The sequence below is a fragment of the Watersipora subatra genome, chromosome 2 (assembly GCF_963576615.1).
Source record: "Watersipora subatra chromosome 2, tzWatSuba1.1, whole genome shotgun sequence".
NCBI lineage: Eukaryota > Metazoa > Bryozoa > Gymnolaemata > Cheilostomatida > Watersiporidae > Watersipora > Watersipora subatra.
The window spans coordinates 74,312,118-74,334,567 of NC_088709.1; the positions used below are offsets into that span (position 1 = coordinate 74,312,118).

The 22,450-nt window shown below is 31.9% G+C and overlaps 1 protein-coding gene across 1 annotated transcript; it reads right to left on the reverse strand.

Annotated features, from left to right (window-relative positions):
* Positions 1–11,519: 11,519 nt before the first annotated feature.
* LOC137388554 (uncharacterized) lies at positions 11,520–19,876 on the reverse strand. The gene is made up of 3 exons (XM_068075038.1): positions 19,697–19,876; positions 12,006–12,014; positions 11,520–11,726 (listed from the first exon to the last, which is right to left on the reverse strand). Exons 1-3 carry the CDS (start codon positions 19,874–19,876, stop codon positions 11,520–11,522), a joined length of 396 nt encoding a protein of 131 aa, XP_067931139.1.
* Between the last annotated feature and the right edge of the window lie 2,574 nt (positions 19,877–22,450).

Here is a 22,450-nt window from a genome sequence, read left to right on the forward strand (position 1 = left end):
TTTCGACTCATTGCAAATTTACATCATATGCCTGCATATATTATTCCAACAAATGATCTTTCCAAATCTCTGCGTTTTCTTACTCTGCCTATGCTAAATATTTATTTTATTTCAATTCAATGTTTCAAGATTTTTCATGGTTTGTGTCCTCGTTTTTTACATGACAATTACAGGTTCTTAACTCATTTCAACTTACGTGATATGAACAAATTGCATACAATCACTAACAATCATTTTGAAAATTTCATTGCCAGCTGCTTTAACAATCTTCCACCAAATATTCGTTCTCTTAGCAGAGTAAGGCATTTTAAACACTATTTGTCAGACTATTTATTCAATTTTAATGGCTAACTGTTGCTTTTTTCCCTTTTTTTGTTTTACTATTGTTGTATGGCCTAATTTGAAAAACATTTCTATTTGTGAAATGAAATTATTGCCAATAAAGTACTATATATATATAAACAATTTTTATGAACTAAAAAAATTTTGATAATGAGCTGGCACCTTGATTAAAAAAACTCAAAAAATAATTTATACTTTTTATGGCTCAGTTACATGTTTTTGTTGAAACTTGTACTTGTATGATTGTTGAAGCTGCTACGATGGTTGTAATATCTTTTCTTGAATGGGCCATCTGTCAGGCCAACATATGTTTGTTTAGCAGCATTAGGTTTGTTGGTCATAACTGTAGCCTGATGACAGAACTAGACGTGCAAGATATTAAAAGATTATTAAAAAGATTAAAAGATTTAAATTAAATCTTAAAGATTAAAAAATATTACAACCATTGTAGCAGCTTCAACAATCCATCAAAACGAACATCAATAGAGTTAAGTAGTTATATATGGCAGCTTAAAGATCGGTTCATCCAGTACGACATCAAGCGGAGAATATTGAAGAAAGCCAGTAGTTACAATAAGACCAGTAAACGCTGTAATTTGTGCATTTGGGAGAAGTACTTCATTCTATACAAACCTGAGCTTGCAAGTTTAAACTCACGAAACGAACTTGTGTCAAAGTCAGGCATTCAAATAAGCACTTGATTTGCAATGCTGCGACATGAACGAATTAAATTGTTGTATTATATATAGCTGGCTTTTATCGTTAAGCTACTCGATGTATTTTTGCATACAGTCATATGAGCTTCAAATCATTTTAGTTTTACCTGATGAATGGTAACATCCATAAAACTTTAAGTAGTAAACAGTTTTAAAAGTTTTCAGTTCTTAATATATTTTATATAAATGCTATTTTAATATTGAGCACTCCCTTCTAGTGAACTGCAACTTTCTTTTTCATCAGGATATATATATATATATATATATATATATATATATATATATATATATATATATATATATATATATATATATATATATATATGCAATGCTCATCACTTTTGTGATTTGAGCACTCTGGTGTTAGCACATTGACTTTCTTAAAGTCTGTAAGGCAACCTAGTTGTTTCATGGCAGGAAGTCAACTCTCATTGGTAATGGGATTTGTGTCCCTTGCCTAGGCTCGGAGCTGCACTGATGAGGCTTCAATAGCCGAAACAGTACTGTCTGTAGCATGTATATATATATATCTATATATATATATATATATATATATATATATATATATATATATATATATATATATATATATATATATATATATATATATATATATATATATTGACAACAACAATAAATAAATACAAACAAATAAATAAATTAATATTTTATTTTTTATAATAAAATGAACAATTATCTGTGCAACACAGAAGATCTGAATCAGATTATTTTTCAATAAGAATTGGTATATCGGATTGGTATCTGAATCGGCTGATGAATTTATAATTTGGGCACCTCTACTAAAAACCTAAAAAATAGTTGGTGTATCGAATAATAGAAGAAATATTAGGAATAAAATTAACTTTTAGTGAAAGCGCTATAAATCTGTTTTGTGCGATACACTGTTCAGGCGCAGTTTGACTAATTATTTTAGTCAAACCGCCCTTGAAGAATGCATCATACAAAACAGATTTGTAGGGCTTTCGCTAAAAGCTTGCTTTACTCCTAATATTTCTAGTATACATACTGTGTATATATATATGTATGTTGTAAAACCTTTAATTGATCGGCACATCTATTTGAACGCCACCTCTAATTGACCACCACTATGAGAGAAAAGTTGAAAAATAGAGCGCCACCCTCTATTTGAATGCCACCTCCACTTGACCGCTACTCTGACTATCTTTGATCGTTATGAACCCATAATATCAAGTGATCAGTAAAAAAGTGTTCGCAAAATTTTATTAATAGTGAATCGTTTATATTAATAACAATCACTTATCTCATTGTCCGACTCCAAAGCTTTTAATTTTTTTCGTTAAAACTTTGAAAGCAACACCATAGAAGTAATTATTAACGATCTCAGGTTAATAGTACAGTGTACCCTCATTATACGTTTACCCTGATATACAAGTTTTTCCCTTACAAAATGAAACATGATGATTTTTCTATCTCACCATACGAATCTTTTTCCAACAATACAATTTCAAAAATTTTTTGCTCGAGCTCAAGTTTGAGTGTCAGTTTGCTTATTACGTAAGTTAAAATAACAAAGACACCAAAATGCTGTTTGCCGAAATTATTTTTGCCTGCAAGAGACGCCTAATACAATGCCTGAAAGAGACATGACGACCGATTTCTCTCAGCTTAGCAATTCTTCTGTGTAAAACGGTAATACTTTCTCTTTGAAACCAGTAGCAAAGTTAGAGTTGCGATCTCTTTAAAAAAAGTCAGACAAGTTCTGCTAACTTGCTAACAAAAATCCACTTCACTACAAAACAGCTTCATTCGAGTTTTTTGCCGAATTAGGTTGAAAAAAGTTTCAGGCAGGCCTGCTAAAGTTTATTGTGAAATCAAAGTCCAAAACTGATAAGTGATAAAATTTTAGTGACCAAAAGTTAAAATTCAGTAAAATAAGCGACAATACATACTAAAGCCTAGCTTTAGGTGTGTTTGTTTAGTAAGCTAAACTCGTTTAAAGTGAATTCAAAGTTTATGTTACACGTACGTCTGTTGTGAAGGTAAGAACTCCTTATGGTACATTATAATGCTGCATTATATTGCAGGTCAAAACCACTAAATACACTACATACAATAAAGCTCTTGTAGGTAACTATAGTTACTAGGGTTAACATAGTGTTTTGTTGCAATTTTTTATTATGTACAGCACATACAGGCTGATGTATTTAAAATTTTGATGATCTATACCAGGAGATATTTGCATTATATAACTACTATCATTGGTTTCTATACCCCTAGAAACGATTTTTTCACCACGCTATGCCAACCCTGGAATGGATCAAAATTTTATCCTGAGGGTGCACTATAGTTTTTTGTTTAACCCGGTATTGATACTTCCAAGTAGATATAAGAGACGACTTAAATTTATGATAATAGATTAACTTTGAAGGCATCGCCATAGAAACAACTAATAAGTGTCTCAGGCTAATAATAGTTTTTTGTTTAACGTGGTCTTAATACATGATATACATGTATAAAAAACTCTTTGCAAGTGTTGGGCCAAAGGCTAAATTTAGTGAGCAGAGTTTTCACGTGTTGCATTTGTGCTAAATGCGATAAATAAAATTGTTTGGACGCTAATGTCAACTAGTTCAACAGTGCAGAAAAAGAGTTTAAGGTCAAAAGGTATTAGAAAACTAGAAGATGTTTGTTCCCTCGAATGCAACAATCAAAACGCAGATGTCCAAGCAAATGATGGAAATAATTTTTGTTTTAAAAATGTTAACTTTTGTTTCTGCATGTAATATAAGTATGGTTCATTTATGTCACTTGTTCATGAATATGCATTGGTAGCATTTAGTAGATTATCATTCTCAAAATTATAAATTTGCAAATTTATAGCGTATTATTTTACAGCATCTTTGTGTTTATCTGATCTTACAATTGATCGACGCTCGTAACTCCTCTTCTGCTGCACATAAAAAGCTAGTTTTAGCTGAAAATGGTAGCAAACATATCAATGAGTGCAATGAGGTTTTATGCAACATTGGTAAATATAGATATAAAATAAAAATACGTCTTCAAATTTAGAATGAATTAAAAATTGAAAGTGCCAACAAATTACAAAGCAGGACACCGGCTATAATATCAATGCAGGTCAGTTGCAAGCAATAGATATCTACCGATAGAGATATTTCTCATTTTCTCAATACATATTTATTAAAAGATCTTTGAAAAATTGAAGGTGAGTTAGCAAATTAATTGCATCCAAAAGGTTTAATATTGCTCCACCGGAAAAAGAAAGCAAATTATTGGCGACGTTTGTTTTGCACGTAATAGAGCTAAATTTATTTTCCCAAAATTCAGACAAGCCATTTGAAAAATACACTGCCAGTCTCTATTTGAACGCCACTTCCAATTGACCACCACAATAGAGAAAGGGTTGAAAAATAGAGCGCCATGGCATTCAATAAGAGGTTTTACGGTATATACAACGAACAATGACAGACTTTGAGTTTTACACATAAAACTCAAAGTCTGTCGGTGTTCGGTGTCTGTCCAGCTATAGCAGTTAAAATCTAGGAATGAAAAATCCGCTTCATATTGGTTTAGAACTCATGAAGATTGCAACCGCAAGTTTGTAAACATGCACACCTAACCACAAAGTATCACCATTGTATATACATATACATTGTATATATAGTTATATATAAATAGTTATATATATATATATATAGTTATATATAAATATATATATATATATATATATATATATATATATATATATATATATATATATATATATATATATATATATATATATATATATATATATATATATATATATATATATATATATATATATATATATATATATATATATATATATATATATATATATATATATATATATATATATATATATATATATATATATATATATATATATATATATAGGTGGTTGATTTAAATGTCATTGAAAAGCTGAAAATCCATAAAATAAATTGTATATATAATAGGATGAATAGGATAAACATTTTCTTCTGTTTCGGAATTTCAAAAATGTTGTGTGCAGATAATGATGGTTCAGCAACAGTTACTACCAATTTCTTGCGGTTCTCATGAGGTAAAGTGCATTCCGCATACCTAATGACTGTATACACATATCTCTTATGCAGGCTTTCCTTGTTGAAAAAAGTGTACTTTTAGTACGTCAATCTAACCCAAAAACATAGACTTCATCAACACTTGTAGCCAAGGATATATAATGCAGAACATACATGCAGCTATATATAGCTCCAGAAATACAGTGTATATATACATATAAATAAACACATATATAAAATGTAAAATTTAATCCTACGACCAAACACGAGCGAAGCGATTGTTTGGGAGCTTTATGATAAATGCATATGTGCAAACAACTTACAAAAATTATTCATCAACGGCCGTCGCAAACCCTTGTACCGAAATCTCATCAACAAATTTAACAATTTTTCAATGGAGTCGTTTAAGTATAATAATGATACAAAACACGTATAAACCTATTTAAATATGTTACCAAGTCTTTAAAAAATTGATGCAATATCCTAAAACTTACTCATCTGATCGGATTATACATAAATAGACAGATTAATTTGGCCTAAAATCGTTATTAAAACTTGCCAAGCCTTATTTTTATCAAAATTAAGACCGGCAAACTTAACGACGAGCGACAGAGAATAGAACCATTAATTCGTGCACATTTCACGAGAAAAATGTGCACATTTCACCAGTCTATGGCATTGTCCAATTGCCGAAGGTTTCTGTAACTAACGTAAAAGTATTGAAAAGTAATCGTTTCTTTTTTGCTGATTTCAACGACTGACTGCTAATATTGCATTTCTCAACCATCAGTACCCTTTCTTTTTTCCAATATCACTTTAGTCGTGGCCTGTATGACAGGGGAATTTCTAGTTATAATTGATGGATTTTTATTGCAATTTTTATAGTGATTCATTAAAACTAATTTGGTTTTTTATTTTCTATATATACAATGGCTGGTTATAGAATTAATGCTAGCACCAAGTTCTATTGTTTAACATTTTTGGTTTTTTGCGTTTGTTCTGTTTCAAGAAATTTATCAACGGTCCAGCATGATCTGATGTAAAAACTGATGAACAGAAAAACATCTTCATAATTAGTGTTAGTATTATTACCTAGTATACTGTTTAAAAAATCTGACGGTCATGCGTACAAACGTATATGAACAAACCTTCAAAATGCACAGCATAGAATAGTCTAAAAAGGTCAATCAATAAAAGTCATGGTCAGACAACAAAAGAAGTCTACCAGTTTGCAGTTGTCATTATAACCAAATCAATCACATCTAGTCTGGTCGACCCTTATTACCTGTCATGTTCACTGGACAAAATGCTTATTTGAAGAATATGTTGGGTGCATAGCAAACAAAGCAAAGCACCTGTAGTACTCATCTGGCAACTAAAGCAATCAATATTTGTAAGAAGCAGCTACAAGAATCTACACAAAGCTCAAAAAGTTGATAATGTTTGAATTTTTTCCGATGTTAATCTTTTATCATTAAATTTGCTGCATTTTAAATGACTGTTGAATAAACATTCATAAGTAAACAGCATAAAGTAAAAAAAAACAATTACAAGAAATGTAAATTTTTAAAGTGTATTTAAACCGGAGCTTTTTGTAATGTTTCTTTTATTACAGACAAAAAAGAATCTGAGGATTGACATTTTGATGGTGCCAGAAAAACTAGAAATAGAGAAAAATATCTAAATAGTATAACTCAAAATTTTCTTTATTGGAATAAAGAGTGACCACAAATAGCCTGAGAGTTCTGCTTTCTCATATATACTTAATATAGTAAACATTAACTATAAACACCTGCTGATATCTCTTTAAGTTAAGCGATATTACAGTTTATTCTTTATTTAAACAGCCTTTGGTCCACATAACTCCTGTACTAAACACAGGAGAAATATACTCTGGTATATAGAATATATACCAGGGTATATTGTATATAGAGTATAAAGAGTATATAGAAATATACTCTGGTATAACCCCTCTTTCTCTAAAAACCTTGCCACCAATCTAGGAAAGCTCTTCTTCAGAGCTCTGAATAAAGACTTTCTCAGAGATCACAAGCTTTATTTAATATTCAATATAAACAATAGATAGATACAATATATATAGATAAAGATATATATATATATATATATATATATATATAATATATATATATATATATATATATATATATATATATATATATATATATATATATATATATATATATATATATATAGTTGCATGAAGAATATTGGACAAATTATTGTGAATAACAACAAAGCACAACTATCAAACATAAAGTCAACAGCAACATGCAGCTGTCAAGACAAAAATACATACCCGGTCAGCTCTGTCATCTATCGGACTGCAGTTATGACTAATGAACCTGATGCCGCCAATCAAACATGTTGGCCTAACGAAGACAAGATTAGATTAGAATTCAAAACAAGATACTACAATCACTGCACTAGCTTCAACAATCCACCAAAACGAAAATTAACTGAACTAAGTAGTTTTATATGGCAGCTTAAAGATCATTCCATCCAGTACAACAACAAGTGGAAAATATTGAACAAAGTGAGTAGTTACAATAAGACCAGTAAACGCTGTAATTTGTGCATATGAGAGAAATACTTCATTCTATACAAACCTGAGATTGCAAGTTTAAACTCACGAAATGAGCCTGTGTCAAAGCGCAGACATTCTAATAAGCACTTGATTTGCAATGCTGTGATATGAAGTAATTAAAGTACATGTATTATATATTGTTGGCTTTAATCTTTAGGCAACTTGATGTGTTTTTTGCATACAGTCATATGAGCTCCAGATTATTTCAGTTTTACCTGATGAATGGTAACAACCATGAAACTAAGTAGTAAATAGTTTTTAAAGTTTACGGCTTTCAATACATTTCATATGAATGCTCAATTTTAATATTGAGCACTCTGCTTCTAGTGAGCTTCAACCTTCTTCTTCATCAGTATATACTGTATATGTAGTATATGTATACAGTATATATCTAGCAACTTGTTGCTACTAGTCATCTATCAAATCACTGCACTTGCTAGAAAAAACATGTTTCTTAGCGTACTGTGTACTTACTCTTCGACTATAATAGTATCTGCTCTTGGACTAGTATCAACAGTGCTCATACATTGTTTGGGAAACAATACTGTTTTCATAAAGCTATTTATTATCTCTGCAATACTTTGATCACAGCTCTAGCACAATGTGATAAGTCAATACTGGTATCGATCCAAACAGCAGAGCAGTAATGAACCATCTGGCATATTGCACTCATGAGCTACAGGTTATGAACAATTGACTTGTTTAGCTTTCAGGAACTACCTTCTTCTAACAACTTAGTTCAAATTATTTCGTTGGAAAAAAACGTAGTCCTTGTGGAATTAATATTTGTGGATGTGAAACGCTGAAAAGCCATCGGTGTTGCTAAAAGCAATGTTTAGTTGTTCGAGATTTACAAAGAGTGACAAAAACTGTAGTAAAGTGTAGATTGGGTGCAAATAAAAAGTTTGGAGGAAGCTGAAAGTATCTAAAATACACCTTTCAGCCAAGGAAACTAAGGCTACAAAAAGTTTTTATACTGGATGAGTAGATAAATGGCAATCTTATGGCAGAAGTTAGCCATATACAATGTATAGAGATAAATATAGATAATGATGACTGAGTTTTCCTCACTGGATGTAAAAAAGATGTACATGTATTAGCAGTAAGTTTTACAGATAGCTGGCATACAGGATATCTGTCAGATTTATGCAAATATATGATATAGATGGTCAAGTTAAACCTGCATTTATTTGTACTCATTGCCTTTCACCAATACCTGTATAGCAAAACTATCGTATAGGAGATTAACTCATTTTTAGATTTGTTTTGTATGTCAAAACTGTCATAACTTTAAGCTCATATAGTTGTAGGAATACATAGTGTTTGGTTTAATCCACCTCACCGCTACAAAGCCTAATGATAAATAATTCAGAAAATGAAAATAGCTTTTCAACAAATGCATTTCTATACAATCATACAAAAATTGAATGTAAAAACTATACTAGATAAAAAATCATTGAACCAATAAAATCATAACTGAAATAAAAAGTTATTAATACTTTATTCTAAAACAAGGCGATGAAAGAGCAAACTTGGTATTGAGTAGGTTTGGGTACAGCAATAAAACTCAGAGACAAATATTAGTTCCTAGTCAAAGATGAACTTATACAAAACCTTAGCTGATTTCATCAGAAAGTATCCGTATTTTTCTATCATTTGCATTTGTTTCTTATATTTGAGGTGGTCTGATTGCCAGGATAGTACAAGATTAAAATTGCCAAAACTTGATCAGAGTTAAAACACTCAGTTCAAGCCAAAGTGTGATTATGGTGTCTATAGTGGCAAAGATACCGACAGAATAGTGACACGTAAAACTGCGAATTGGATGCAATAGTTGATATCAACTACCTATAGCAACAATAGCAACTAGTGGCATCATTTTTGCACAAATTTTTATCGAGCGTGTCAGCCGCAATAAATTTTGTAGATTTTAATCTTAAAACATCGAGGCATTCAGATCGCCGGAAGCATAAAAACGATTAAAAATGATAGGAAAATACTAAAAAACGTTTGATAGAACTTACTAAGACTTTTTGTGTGTTTATGCTTAATGTAGTATGTTAGCACATATGTATGCTGAAGTAATTGTAAGTAAATACCTGACTGGACACCATCTACCTCACACATGATCACATTTTAATTCTATATTCAACTAATATGCACAGATTTATTTCTTGGTATTTCACAAACTATATCCGAGCTACTTTAACGAAGCTTGCTTCTTGTGTTTTATTCAGACAGTATATAACTTTTAGCAAAGCCCCACAGAAACAACAGTTCTCTAATGTCATACATGTTTGCTAAATGAACTCTCAAACACTCCACAAATATGCTCAATAATGCATTCTCACAAGAAAGACTACTACCAAAGATATTAGTGGCAAAATTTGCTTGTTGATAAATAAATTTTAAGAATTTTGATTTTAAGATCTATAATTTATTGATGGATTTTGGTGTTAATTTGTGTAAGGATTCATTTAAACCATGATGGACTGGTAGACTTCTTTTGCCGGTCAACAAAAGAAGTCTACCAGTTTGCAGTTGTCATTATAACCAAATCAATCCTATTTAGTCTGGTTGATGCTTATTAACTGTCATGTTTACTGAACAAAATGCTTGTTTAAAGAAGATGCCGGATAGTGGAATTTTCATCAATTATTGGCTATTGTTTTTGCACTATTTCTTAAAAAATTCATAAATTATCCAACATGATCTGATGTGACAACTGATAAAAAGAAAACATCTTCACAGTTATTGTTAGTATTATTGCCTACTATACGCATGTGTTTGAAGGATACTTTAGAAAGGGCGACAGAAAATAGTCTAAAAGGTCAATCAATTAAAATCAGTATCAGACAACAGTGAGAAGTCTACCAGTTCCCATTATCACTAGCATCAATACCCACGCTAATTGTTTGTCATTTTTACTGAACAAAGCGTTGCTTGAAGAAGACGCCTGGAGAACTCGCATCAAAGATTGGCTACATAGCAACCGAAACAAAGCACCTGAGGCGTTCATTTTGCAAATGAAGCAATCAATATTTGTAAGAAGCAGCTATGAGGATTGAAACAATACTCAAGTATTTAATGTTGTTTAAAATCTTTTCTATTTTGATACTTTATGATTAAACTTGCTGCATTCTAAATTCCTATCGAATACACCATTTAAAAAGAAATAATGTAAATATTACAGGTGATTGAATTAAGGGGTGGATCTGATTGAGCAAAAGTTAAAGATTTAGATGTTCAGGGTGTTTTGGATGCAGTTTTAACATTTTTTTCTGTATGATGAAGTATTCAGAAGTAAATTTCTTAATCAGGTCTTCTATGCATCACAACAGTGTAACAAGGCACCACTAGCAAAAAACCCAATGTGCCTTAAGAAATGAGTTTATTGTCAAACATATAGCTAAATAGCTTTTGAAATGAACATCTATTTGGAAAAGTACACTCTTTGATTTTTATGTTAAGGATATCGTTTTGCAAACATTTACAAATAATCAGCATAAATTAAAAAAATACAGCTGCAAGAAATGTAAATTTTTAAAGAGTATTTAGATAGTATCTTTTTGTAATGCGCCTTTTATAAGAGACAATTATAGAACCAAAAGACTGACATCTTGATGGTGCAAGAGAAACTAGATATAGACAAAAATATCTAAATAGTACACCTTAAAAATGTTTTTATTCTAGTCAAGAGTGACCACTGTTAGACGTAGAGTTATTCTTTAGAATTTTAATATTAGAATGCCAGAGACCCAACATAGTAGCATAAAACCTTTTCAAAGATTACAAGACAATGCAGACAGCACTCTTCTGAGCCAGCTTGTCTCTTTCCTCTTTGAGCTCTTTTTTATCTTTCTGCAGGTTTGCGACTTCTTGTTCTTTGAACTCTAACTTTTGATCAAGTAAAGCTTTTTCTTGCTGAAGCGCCGCATAGTCAGACTGCAGTTTTGAAAATATTTCCTTTTTTTTTTTCCTCATCTTTCTTAGCATCTAAAATCAAAAATAAAACTAAAACGGCTGCATAATTTTAAAATCATCAATCAATTTGCCTCAAAATGTAAGTTATGTCTGGTAATATTTGTGGCTCGTCAGCAAACACTTGAAAATATAAAAAGAAAAGATTTTTCAATCTGTAAAGTTTCAATTTTTGCCTTATTTTCAGTAATTAGCTAAAGGTTACATTATTTGTTTTAGAGAATCTGCTAGGTAAACCACACAAGTTCAGCCTTCAACTTCTGAGTTATTTAAATTTTCCCATTTTAAACATACCTCCAGAACCTGTGAAATAGTCCAAAGCATATTTTGCTACTGATGCAGCTGCAGTTCCTATTGCTGCTGCTGTCATTCTGTTAAGTTTGACAAATCACTAAAATGTACAACTCACTCCTGTTCCTGTTGATTAGATTAGGTAAATGCTGACAAGCGTAAAGAGCATGCTTTTATACTCCAATAATAGGCCAACAGCAGCACTGGAAGGTGTTGCTAAGAAACATCAAATGTTATTGTTGATTACAGCTTTGAATAAGTGCACCAGTTTTTTGAGTGGCTTACTTAACAATGACTATATGATGATAGAATGATACATTTAAGTAAAATTTATAAACTCTCAAATAAAAAATATTTTGCAGTACTGAGATTAACGAGTTTTTTATTTTGTTGTTTTTTGTTTAAAGTGGTTACTGTTTCTGGTTTTGTGGTAAATATTTCATTTACTTTAATTTATTTAATTCTTTTACAACAATTAGTCAAAGGTTACATTATTTGTTCTGTCAGATAAACCTGACAAAATCAATCTTGAACTTCTGAGATATTTAAAATTTCCCATTATAAACTTACTCCCTGAACTTGTAAAATAAATGTAGCCTGTCATTATTGCTGATCTGACGCAGTTCCCATTGCTGCCGTAAGACTTCCTGATTTTTCCTTTAACATTTTATCAAGCTTCACAAATATTTGAACATGAAAACTGTCTCCTCTTACTGTTGGGTAGATTAGGCAAGTGCGTTATTTTATATTTCAATTATTAATCAGCAACAACACCAAAAGGTTTTGCTAGGAAACACTGACTATTGTTACAGTGATAGATTTCAATACTTGCATGAGCTTTTTATTGTGCATTTATTTTTGTGCTGTACGTATTTCCCTTCTCAATTTTCATACATTCTAAGCTGATTGTTTTATGTAGCACATGAAGACAGAAACTAAACAATAACATCTATGCTCATAGGTAGTTATTAGTCTTTTGCTTTTTTTCAGATCCCTTGTGTATTTCAGCAATGTTATTTTATAAACATTTCATAGGCATGAAAAACTATAAAAATTAGAGTGTACAAAAATGTAAAAATATTCATTGAGTTTCATGACAAATCCAGTTTTATACTTGAGAATATTACAGAAATATCTCTAAATATAAACTTGCAGTGTTTGATTTTACTTGAGTGATCATAAAAAATAATAAAAATGTTACCAGCCTAGTTTATCATTGATTTTGAAATTAATAACATTAAAATTTAAATCTGTTTACTTCAAAAGATTATCTAATTACCTAAAAAAGTTACACAAAAAATATGAGCACATGGAAAATTACAAAAAAGAAAAAATGGAAAGACGACAAAAGGCAACTTAACTATGACACTTAGTTAAGAATATTTTGCCAGAAGCACTACCCCTATTACTATTATCTTCAATAGCTTGGATGAGATGTTACATAAAAACCAGTCTTACCAAAGATTCTGAATATTGTTGTGACTCAGCAATAGCCTTTGCAGTCTTCATTTAATTGACATAAAAATTTTAAAGTAGGTGGTTTTTTGAAGTTTTCTTGAGAAAAAGTTATCAGATACAATAGTTCTATTTCTGGTAGGAAATATACATTTATTAATAAAATTTTAAAGTAATATTAGAACTACTAATTCTACTCATTTTGGTCATTTTGAAAAATATTGTAAAATTTAGATGTGAAAGAGTATTTTAAAGTATTTGGGTGTTTGCCAGAACCACTTTCATCAAACCATCAGAATTTTGGCTCACTTTAGTTTTACATATTTTATTAAAGGTTTTTGAGAGACATATCAACTTATACTCACAGCATTCTTCATCATATAATACTATAGTTGACTTCCAAACATAATTGAAAAAGGTTTGCTGTTCCACCAATATAATTCATAAAACTGTTTTAGAATGTTACTACAATAAATTGAAAAATCACTCATTGACTCTCATGTTTCTAAATTTTAACAAAGCATTTGATTGCTGTAACTATTATTCACTTGTAAAGAAACTTCCAAATATTAGATAAACTATAACCATATAATTATTTTTTCCTAGAGAACATGAAATGGCTACAGTAACAACAAATATAATCAAGTGGTCAGTGCCATGAATTAAAATTTCTGCTTTCTTCTTTGTAACAATAGAAAAAAAGTTGATTTAGCTTAAAATAAATTTATGATAAAGTTATAATAGAAAATTTATGCTAATGATGAAAACAGTGCGTGTGAATCAAACAAAATGATATAGTCAACGTATATTTTTATAGCATTTGAACGAAAATTTTGTTTAGTTTAAATCATGATGAACAGCTGCTAGCACATTTAATAAAAATAAATTACTGAACATGGTTATCGGAATTAAACTTTATATAATCACATTGCAAAACAACTTTGAAGAACATTGCCAAATCTTAAAATCATAATCCACATACAACGTGTATCATTGTATTTCAGTGAATAAACTTTCTACCTTAATAAACAAGCTTACTCTTTTTTATCACCAAAACATATCATAGGTACAAAAATTTCATAATTCTCTATAATGTTATAAAGTAAGCTCAAAGCCTTAACTATAAGTCTTAACTATAAGTCTTAACTATAAGTGCAACTACCAACTATAAGCACAAGTACAACTACCAACTATAAGTACAAGTAATAACTATACGTGTAAGTCCTATCCCATCCAACCATATAAATAATTATGCTTTTTAAAAGGCCAAAGGCTGCTCTGTCCTACAAATGCTAACTTATTTTATAATTCTATTTTCTCTTCATTTAATAATTTACCTTGATATTTGCATTCTGTATCTGGCTCCTTGATTTCTTAAAAACAACCAAAATCATTCTCGTGTCTATATATTTTAATTTTATTGTTAAAATTTTCCTTTTATAATGTTCCAATCATTGGGTAATTATCTGAAACATTTCTATCAAGTACTATAATTGATCTGTATGATATGCAGCAATCTCCTCTCATCGCTTCAGTTATTGCGAATTGGGAGTTTTGCAGCGGCTCGAGATTGTTCCACTTCCTTCACCCTATTTACTATTGCCTTTTTCTACACTCTGGTACAAGCCTACTGTTCTAACAATTTTAATCACTTCAACAAGTGTGAGTAAAATTTGAATTCAAAGCAAAATCTTTTATTATAAATTTAAAATTTCATTCATCATTACAATTGCAACAAAATGCTGATCAAAACCAAAATACCTTTATGAGACAAAAAGAGATATAGATGAGCTAAAATTCTGGCTATTAGTGCTCATAATCTGCTTCTGTAATACCTCCAAGTTTAACAAGTAGTTGTATAACTTTAAAACTGAACACTACAAACTTCTGAGTGCTGAATTTCACTTGTTATAGCCAAAAATCAAGACTAATATTGCTTTTCGTAAAGTTAAACAACTCTAACTAGACATTCCCAATGGTGCGATTGTTTTAAATGTAGTATTAGAAATAGTTTTTACAAAGTACTGACTGACAATCTTTGCAATTGATGATTGCTAAAGTTTCATAGTTATGAATTATCAACAGTGAATGTTTTTTTGCAATCTTTTAGTAGTGGGAACAAACAATAATTCAATAAAATCTTATCCCGAAACATTTTATTCTTATAATGAAGAATGGAAAGACAATCAAAATGTGGCTTAAAAAGTGTTTTTGAAAACTGACCATCTGAATAAACAAATACCTATAACTGATAAAATAAACATCACTATGACAAGAAGTCAGAAAAAATATTTATTATAGAACACTTACATGTTTTTTAGGTTTATAACTTTCTTGAGTGGAAGCATTTCTCACTATATAATAAAACTACAAAGGAGTTTTACTAAGATATTAGCCAGCACATTCTATTTCTGTGGTAAAACAAGCAAATTCTTACTTTGCAGTGTAACAAATTATTAGTAGATGGTTTTTTGCCAAATTTTTTCTTATAGAGTTGTCCTCTTCTTCATCTTATTGGGCAAAACTGATGAATTGAAATGTTGAAAATTCAAGATTGGACAACCCTGAAAATCACACAGAGCTTCTTTGTGTATTACAATAATTTCAAAGAAAGCATCAGTACCAGCTGTCTATAACTAATTAATCGGTGTGTACCACATACTAATAAATAGAGAATAGAATGAATCGTAATGACAAATATAAGTGAGTAAAATGTGTTTTAACAAATATTGAAGATGAAGTGATCTGCTAAGTTTCTCTATCTCTATCTCTTAAGGCAGCTTGTTGTTGTATGTCACTGGTTCACTTTGTACTAGATTTGCTTGCGCAACCTATTTGTTTGTTTTCAACTATTTTAAATTTTTATGCTAAGCGCTAACATGTATTGACAAAAATCAATCAAAAATCAATTGAATTTCAAGCCAAGTGAAACTTATACAACTCTTATTCGTTAGTCTTTAGTTACATATGTAAAAGCCAAGCTTAGTTATGAATTTATAAAGTAAATATCTTCCCAGCGCAGTCTCAAACAATGTTTTCACACATTCCGTTACAGAAGGTTTAATTGTGGAAAGTCAGTTGAGCAGAAACCAGTTATTAGCTAGAAGACTTCCCTAAAATCTTCTATCAAGGCATATTGATTTGAACAACCTCATTCTTTTCACTTCATTAGCTTCAATAAAGGAAAGTATATTTATGCTAGTCTTTGTTACACACAGGCTCCATGACCTGCTTTGCCATGTTGAACAAGCTATAAATATTTTAATTGGTTGCATGACTTTGATGCCATTGTAAATTTTAAAAACTATAAAATAAATTGTATTTATAATATGAGTAGAATAAGCTTTATGTTCCGTCCGAAACAATTTTGTGCACTGACAGTGAATACCCTTCCTTGCGGTTCTTATGAAGTGTTGTGCATTGTGCATGTTTTACTACCTCATAAACATTTGTCTTACACAGGTTTTTCTTGTTGCCAAAAATGTGCTTTTCGGCACCTTCCTAATTTAACCAAAGAATGTAGATTTCTTCAGCACCTTATAGTCAAGGGTTATGAATTGTTAAATTTTTGAGAATTAGAGATTGTACCTGAAAACAGAAATACATGTATTTTATTACAATTTCAATTACTATGGTTTTCTTGAAATTCACTAAAAATGGGGTGTAATTTGCTTTGGTAAGGATATATATATATTTATAAATATATATACTTATAAATACTTGTATATGTATTTACATAATATGTATATATACATATATAGACATGTATATAGATGTATATGTATACATGTACATACATACATATACATATATACAAGTACATGTATGTATACAATGAAATAATATGAAAATAAGGTCACGGCTTGCACAAAAAAGTTAACAGACTCGTTGAAAGATCCAACCACAGTTTGCAGTGGCCAAAGGAGAAAAGCCACAAAGGAACCGATAGAGTCTGCCAGATAGCATTAAACAGCACTCTTCGCACTAAAGCCAATAATCAGAATAATAAGATAGTGAACAAACCGTTACCCACAATTCATCAATAGTTTATTCCTAGCTCAAAGATGAACTGCAGGGCTCAATGCTAGATTCTTCTGAGCACAGCAACTTGAAGTTTTCGAAAAAAATCTGGGAGAAAAAGATTGGTTAATCATAAAACACGATAGCAGATTGGCTGAAGAGACTTAAAGAGAACCATCAAAGCATTGCTGGCCATTAACAAAACAAACATCTGTGGCGAGTGCATCAACTGAAAAAACTGGGCAGTACCTCAAACTGACATGATTTATACTTTCTGGTTAAAAACTGATTTCTCTGCACACTAGAGTGAAGAAGAATGTTGAATCTAGGAATAAAGGTAAACAGATGACTGACCAAAGGATGAGCAGTACTGCTAAAAGACCCAATGCAAGGGGTGGTGTTCAAGAAGTACTGGCTAATAACATCCTTGCTCACTATCTAGAAAATGCTCTCAGAAATACATGTACATGTAGTTGTCAGTAAACTGGAAGAAAACTTGAGTCAGCATATGACCAATGCTCAGAAAGAATTTGAATGCAACACCCGAGGAGCTCAACAATAGTGGCTGATGAAGTGGATGGTCTGTCAAGACAGCAAGACAAAATATACCCATCTTGCTATAGCTTGGTTTGACTTCAGAAAAGGCATATGACCCAAATGCCCATAGTTGGGTCTTTCAATAGCTAAAGCTGTACAATGCCCACTATACCCTTGTCGCATTCATCAAAATGTTTATGACCCAGTAGAATACAGAACTAGAGGCTCATAGCAAAAAGCTGGTGAGTGTCAAAAATCAAGGGTGGCATCGAGAAGAATTTTTATTACCGCTGCTCTTCTGTGTATACCTAAATATTTTAAGTAGTAATTATACTGGTAGGTACATGATATGAGTTCCAGTTTAAGAGTGACATCAAAACAAACCACCACTTTCACATAGATGACATTAAGATGTTCGCACAGAAGGAAAAGTACATTGATTTGCTAACACATGTTGCTCAGGTATACAGCAGAGGCATCAAAAGGACTTTTGATATTAAAATAGTTGAAAGCTAACTGTCAAGAAAAGCTGTACTGTGCACACAGATAGTCTGAAATTTTCCAAAGGTGCCATCAAAGATATAAACTTAGGGTACAATTACTTTGGAATTATACAAAGCAACATCAACCATGAAACAAAAGTGTGTCAGAAGGCCATGCCTAAATAAAAAAACTTGTTTGGAAGGTTCTTTATATGTATAAATAAATATTTTTGTGTGCAAAAGTTATATGAAGAACAACACAAACAACTATTCTATTGTAGGAATAAAAGAGTGAACTTTTGATTTTTCTAAGAGTTATTTTTTTATTTTCACGTTCATAACTACTAAAAAACTTGAATTTTTGAATAAAATCAGATTGTTCATGAATGAGGTTTACACATTACAAGTAGCTGAGCACCAATCTAATGAGGCAGCATTGCTGTACCTTACCGTCAAAACCAGTGTCAGTTCACGTCTTTCATTTGCCGTGAGTAGACCTGTAGATGTTTCGGTTTGGTTGCAGTTAGTTTTTGGTAAATTGAGTCAAATCTTTTATTTTCTGACATCAAACAAAACCGGAAACTTTGGTTGACCGGTGCGAGTTTGAGGTGCAATTTTTCGTGCAGTTTTCATATCATAAAAACTGCGCCTGCATACTTGGACCGAATACACAGAATTTTCTGTAGAAATTGACACTAATTTTTCTTGAAAGGTTTTTTTAATCTTTGCTTTACATATATGTTGATATCACATCCATTCTTAAAAGCTATTTATAATTCATTACGAAAATCTGAAGTTAAAGTTCATGAAATGAGGATGCTCAGGTGGCCTCGGTGTCAGGTTAATTGCAAGCAATTGTGACATCATTTGACACTGAGGTGAGTCATCATGTGAGTCAGCTATAAACAGTGTTCGATTGAAGTTGAGGTCTATAACCGAATTGGCATGGAGAAACAAATCGTGCAGGTCTAGCCACGAGTGCAAAATTTAAATTGTAGCTCAGCTAGGCTATTAGCAATCATGACAGATGTGGAAAGACTGCTCTCTTAGATAATACCATGAGAATTATCGTTAATCGTATTATCTATAAATTAAAACAATGTTTACAGAAGCAGGTGTTTAGCTCTAAATCAAGACAGATAAGAAGCTCAGAACAATTCAAAGCGTGCTATATTTTATCAGCGCAAGAAAAAATGTCACTTTCCATTCCTTTTTCTCTCTGTCTCTCTGTCTCCCTCTTCTACTCCTTCGGCCTTTCTCTGTTTCTCTTTTTGTCTCTCTCTTTGTCTCTCTCCATCTCTTTTCGTCTCTCTTCATCTCTCTTCGTCTCTCCCTGTCTTTTTTTGGCTTTCCTCCTCGTCTCTCTTCGCTTCTCCCCATCTCTCTCCGACTCTCCCGTTTTTCTCTCTCTCTCTCTCTCCTTCCCCCTCCCCCTCCCCCTCCCTCTCCCTATCATTTTCCCTACCTCTCTTTCTCTCTCTCTTTTCTCTCTCTCTATCCCTCTCTCCCTCTCTCTATTTCTCTCTCTCCTTCTCGCTTTCTGTCTCACTCTGTCTCTCGGTCTCTTTCTGTCTCTCTCTTCATTTCTCTATTTCTCTCTTCTCTTTTCTCTCTTTATTCCACCATCTTTTTCACCTTCTCTCTCACTCTCTCTCTCACTTTTTCACACTTTCTTTTTCACTCTATTTCACTCTCCTTCTCTCATTCCTTCTGTCCTCTCATAAAGCTGTTAAGACAAATCAACACATCACATGAAATGCCGCTAAGCTGCAGCAACCATTAAGAGTTGAATTGAAGTATGAGCTGAAGTACTATTGAAAGTGATCAATATTCGCTGCCATGACTTGCACTGAGAGAAGGCAGGTGTTGCTGCTCACCTTCAGCAGAGTATCATTGTGCTGCACTCTAAAATCTATGCACTAGACTTGCACCTGTCACATCCGTAGTCAGACAGCAATTAGTTAATACTCTTTATTTGTTTCTAACATTGTATTGTTGTGAAACTCAAAATCACACATTAGTCATAACATTAAGAATGAGAGGATAGCACATTTGTCCTTGCAGAATATAAAACCAAGGAAGACTTACACTCCGCTATAAAGATGTTGTTAAGAGAAATTTAAACAAATGCAGATCAATACAAATTCCTTGCAGCCGACTGTTTGTGATCGATCTGATTGAAAATTGGCTTTCATACTTTGACAGATAATCTTAGTTGCTTTGACTGACTGCAACAGAGAGAGAGAGAGAGAGAAAAAAGAGGGAGAGAGAAAAAAAGAGAGAAAGAGAGAGAGAGAGAGAGAAAAAGAGAGAGAGAGAGAAAGAGAGAAAGAGAGAGAAAGAAAGAGAGAGAGAGAGAAAAAGAGAGAAAGAGAGAGAAAGAGAGAGAGAGAGAGAGAAAGAGAGAGAGAGAAAGAGAGAGAGAGAGAAAGAGAGAGAGAGAAAGAGAGAGAGAGAGAAAGATAGAAAGAGAGAGAGAGAGAAAGAGAGAGAGAGAGAGAGAGAGAGAGAGAGAAAGAAAGAGAGAAAGAGAGAAAGAGAGAGCAAAGAAAATGAGTACAAATGAATAAAATTGTAAAAACGAAAAAAAACCTAAAATCAATTTAGTGTGATAGCTACTCAACCTTTAGGAGTTTGCAATATTAAGATACCAATACAAAAGTTGAAACTGACTAATTAACAGATAAAGCTGGTCAAGAGAACGTCTTTCTTATTCTTTCATCTAGCAACTTGTTGCTAATAGTCAACTATCAAATCATTGTACTTGCTAGAGAAAGCTTGCTTCTCAGTTTACTGTGTACCTGCTCTTGGACTATAGTCATCAACAGTGCTCATACATCCTTTGCTAAACAATACTGTTTTCCTAAAGCTATTAATTATCTGTGCAAGACCTTGATCACAGCTTTAGCACAATGTGATAAGTCAATATTCGTATTGATCCAAACAGCAGAGAAGTAATGAACCAAATGGCATATTGCACCCATGATCTACAGCTTACGAACAATTGATTTATTTGCTCTCAGGAACTACTTTGTTCTAAAAACTTAGTTCAAATTATTTTGTTGCACAAAAATGTGGTACTTGTGGAATTAATATTGGTAGTTGTGAAACGCTGAAAATAGATCGGTGTTGCTAAAAACTATGTTTAGTCGTTCAACATTACAAAAAGTGACAAGAACTGTAGTGAAGTGCAGAGCGGATGCAAATAAAAGGTTTGGAGGAAGCTGACAGCATCTAAAATACATCTTTCAACCAAGGAAACATAGGCTAGAATTTTTTTAAAATCTGGATGAGTAGATTAATGGCTTTCATATCGCAGCAGTTAGCCAAATACAATGTAATGAGAAAAAATAGACAACAATGACTGACTTGTCTTCATCAGATATAAAAAAGATGCATTAGCAATAAAGCTAGAAGCAATAAATCTGACAGATATCACGCATACCAGCTGTTTTACAGATAGCTGGTATGCGTGATATAGGAATACATAGGATTTGGTTTAATCCACTTCACAGCTACAAAGCCTAATGATAAATACAGTCAAACATGGATAACTCGTCCACGGATAGCTCGAACACATGGTTAATTCGAACGGTTTCCATGGTCCGTTCCCACGTAATGATAAATTGCTATAGATAACTCGAACTCAACACTGTTAATTCGAACTGTTTTTTGCCTAACGGCTACCGAAACGGTTGTTATCGCTTTAGAAAATCACTTTATTCAAAGCCATAGAGGTAAACCTCATCTTTTCGTAATTCGTAAGCGTTGTTATTACCACCATCGGCAAAATAATTTTGTCAACAACTTTTCTAAAGGTTTGGTCAAATTTGATTTATACTGCTATACGATTAATAGCACGGGCTTGCCGGGTCACGCACGCAAGGATTTTCGCCACGCACATACAAAAAAAAAACAGCATGTTGTTTTGTATGTGCGTGGCGAAAATCCTTG

Bases quoted from the DNA above. Each gene is read 5' to 3' on its own strand.
- LOC137388554 (XM_068075038.1), bottom strand. From the start codon at position 19,876: ATGGGGAGAAGCGAAGAGAGACGAGGAGGAAAGCCAAAAAAAGACAGG.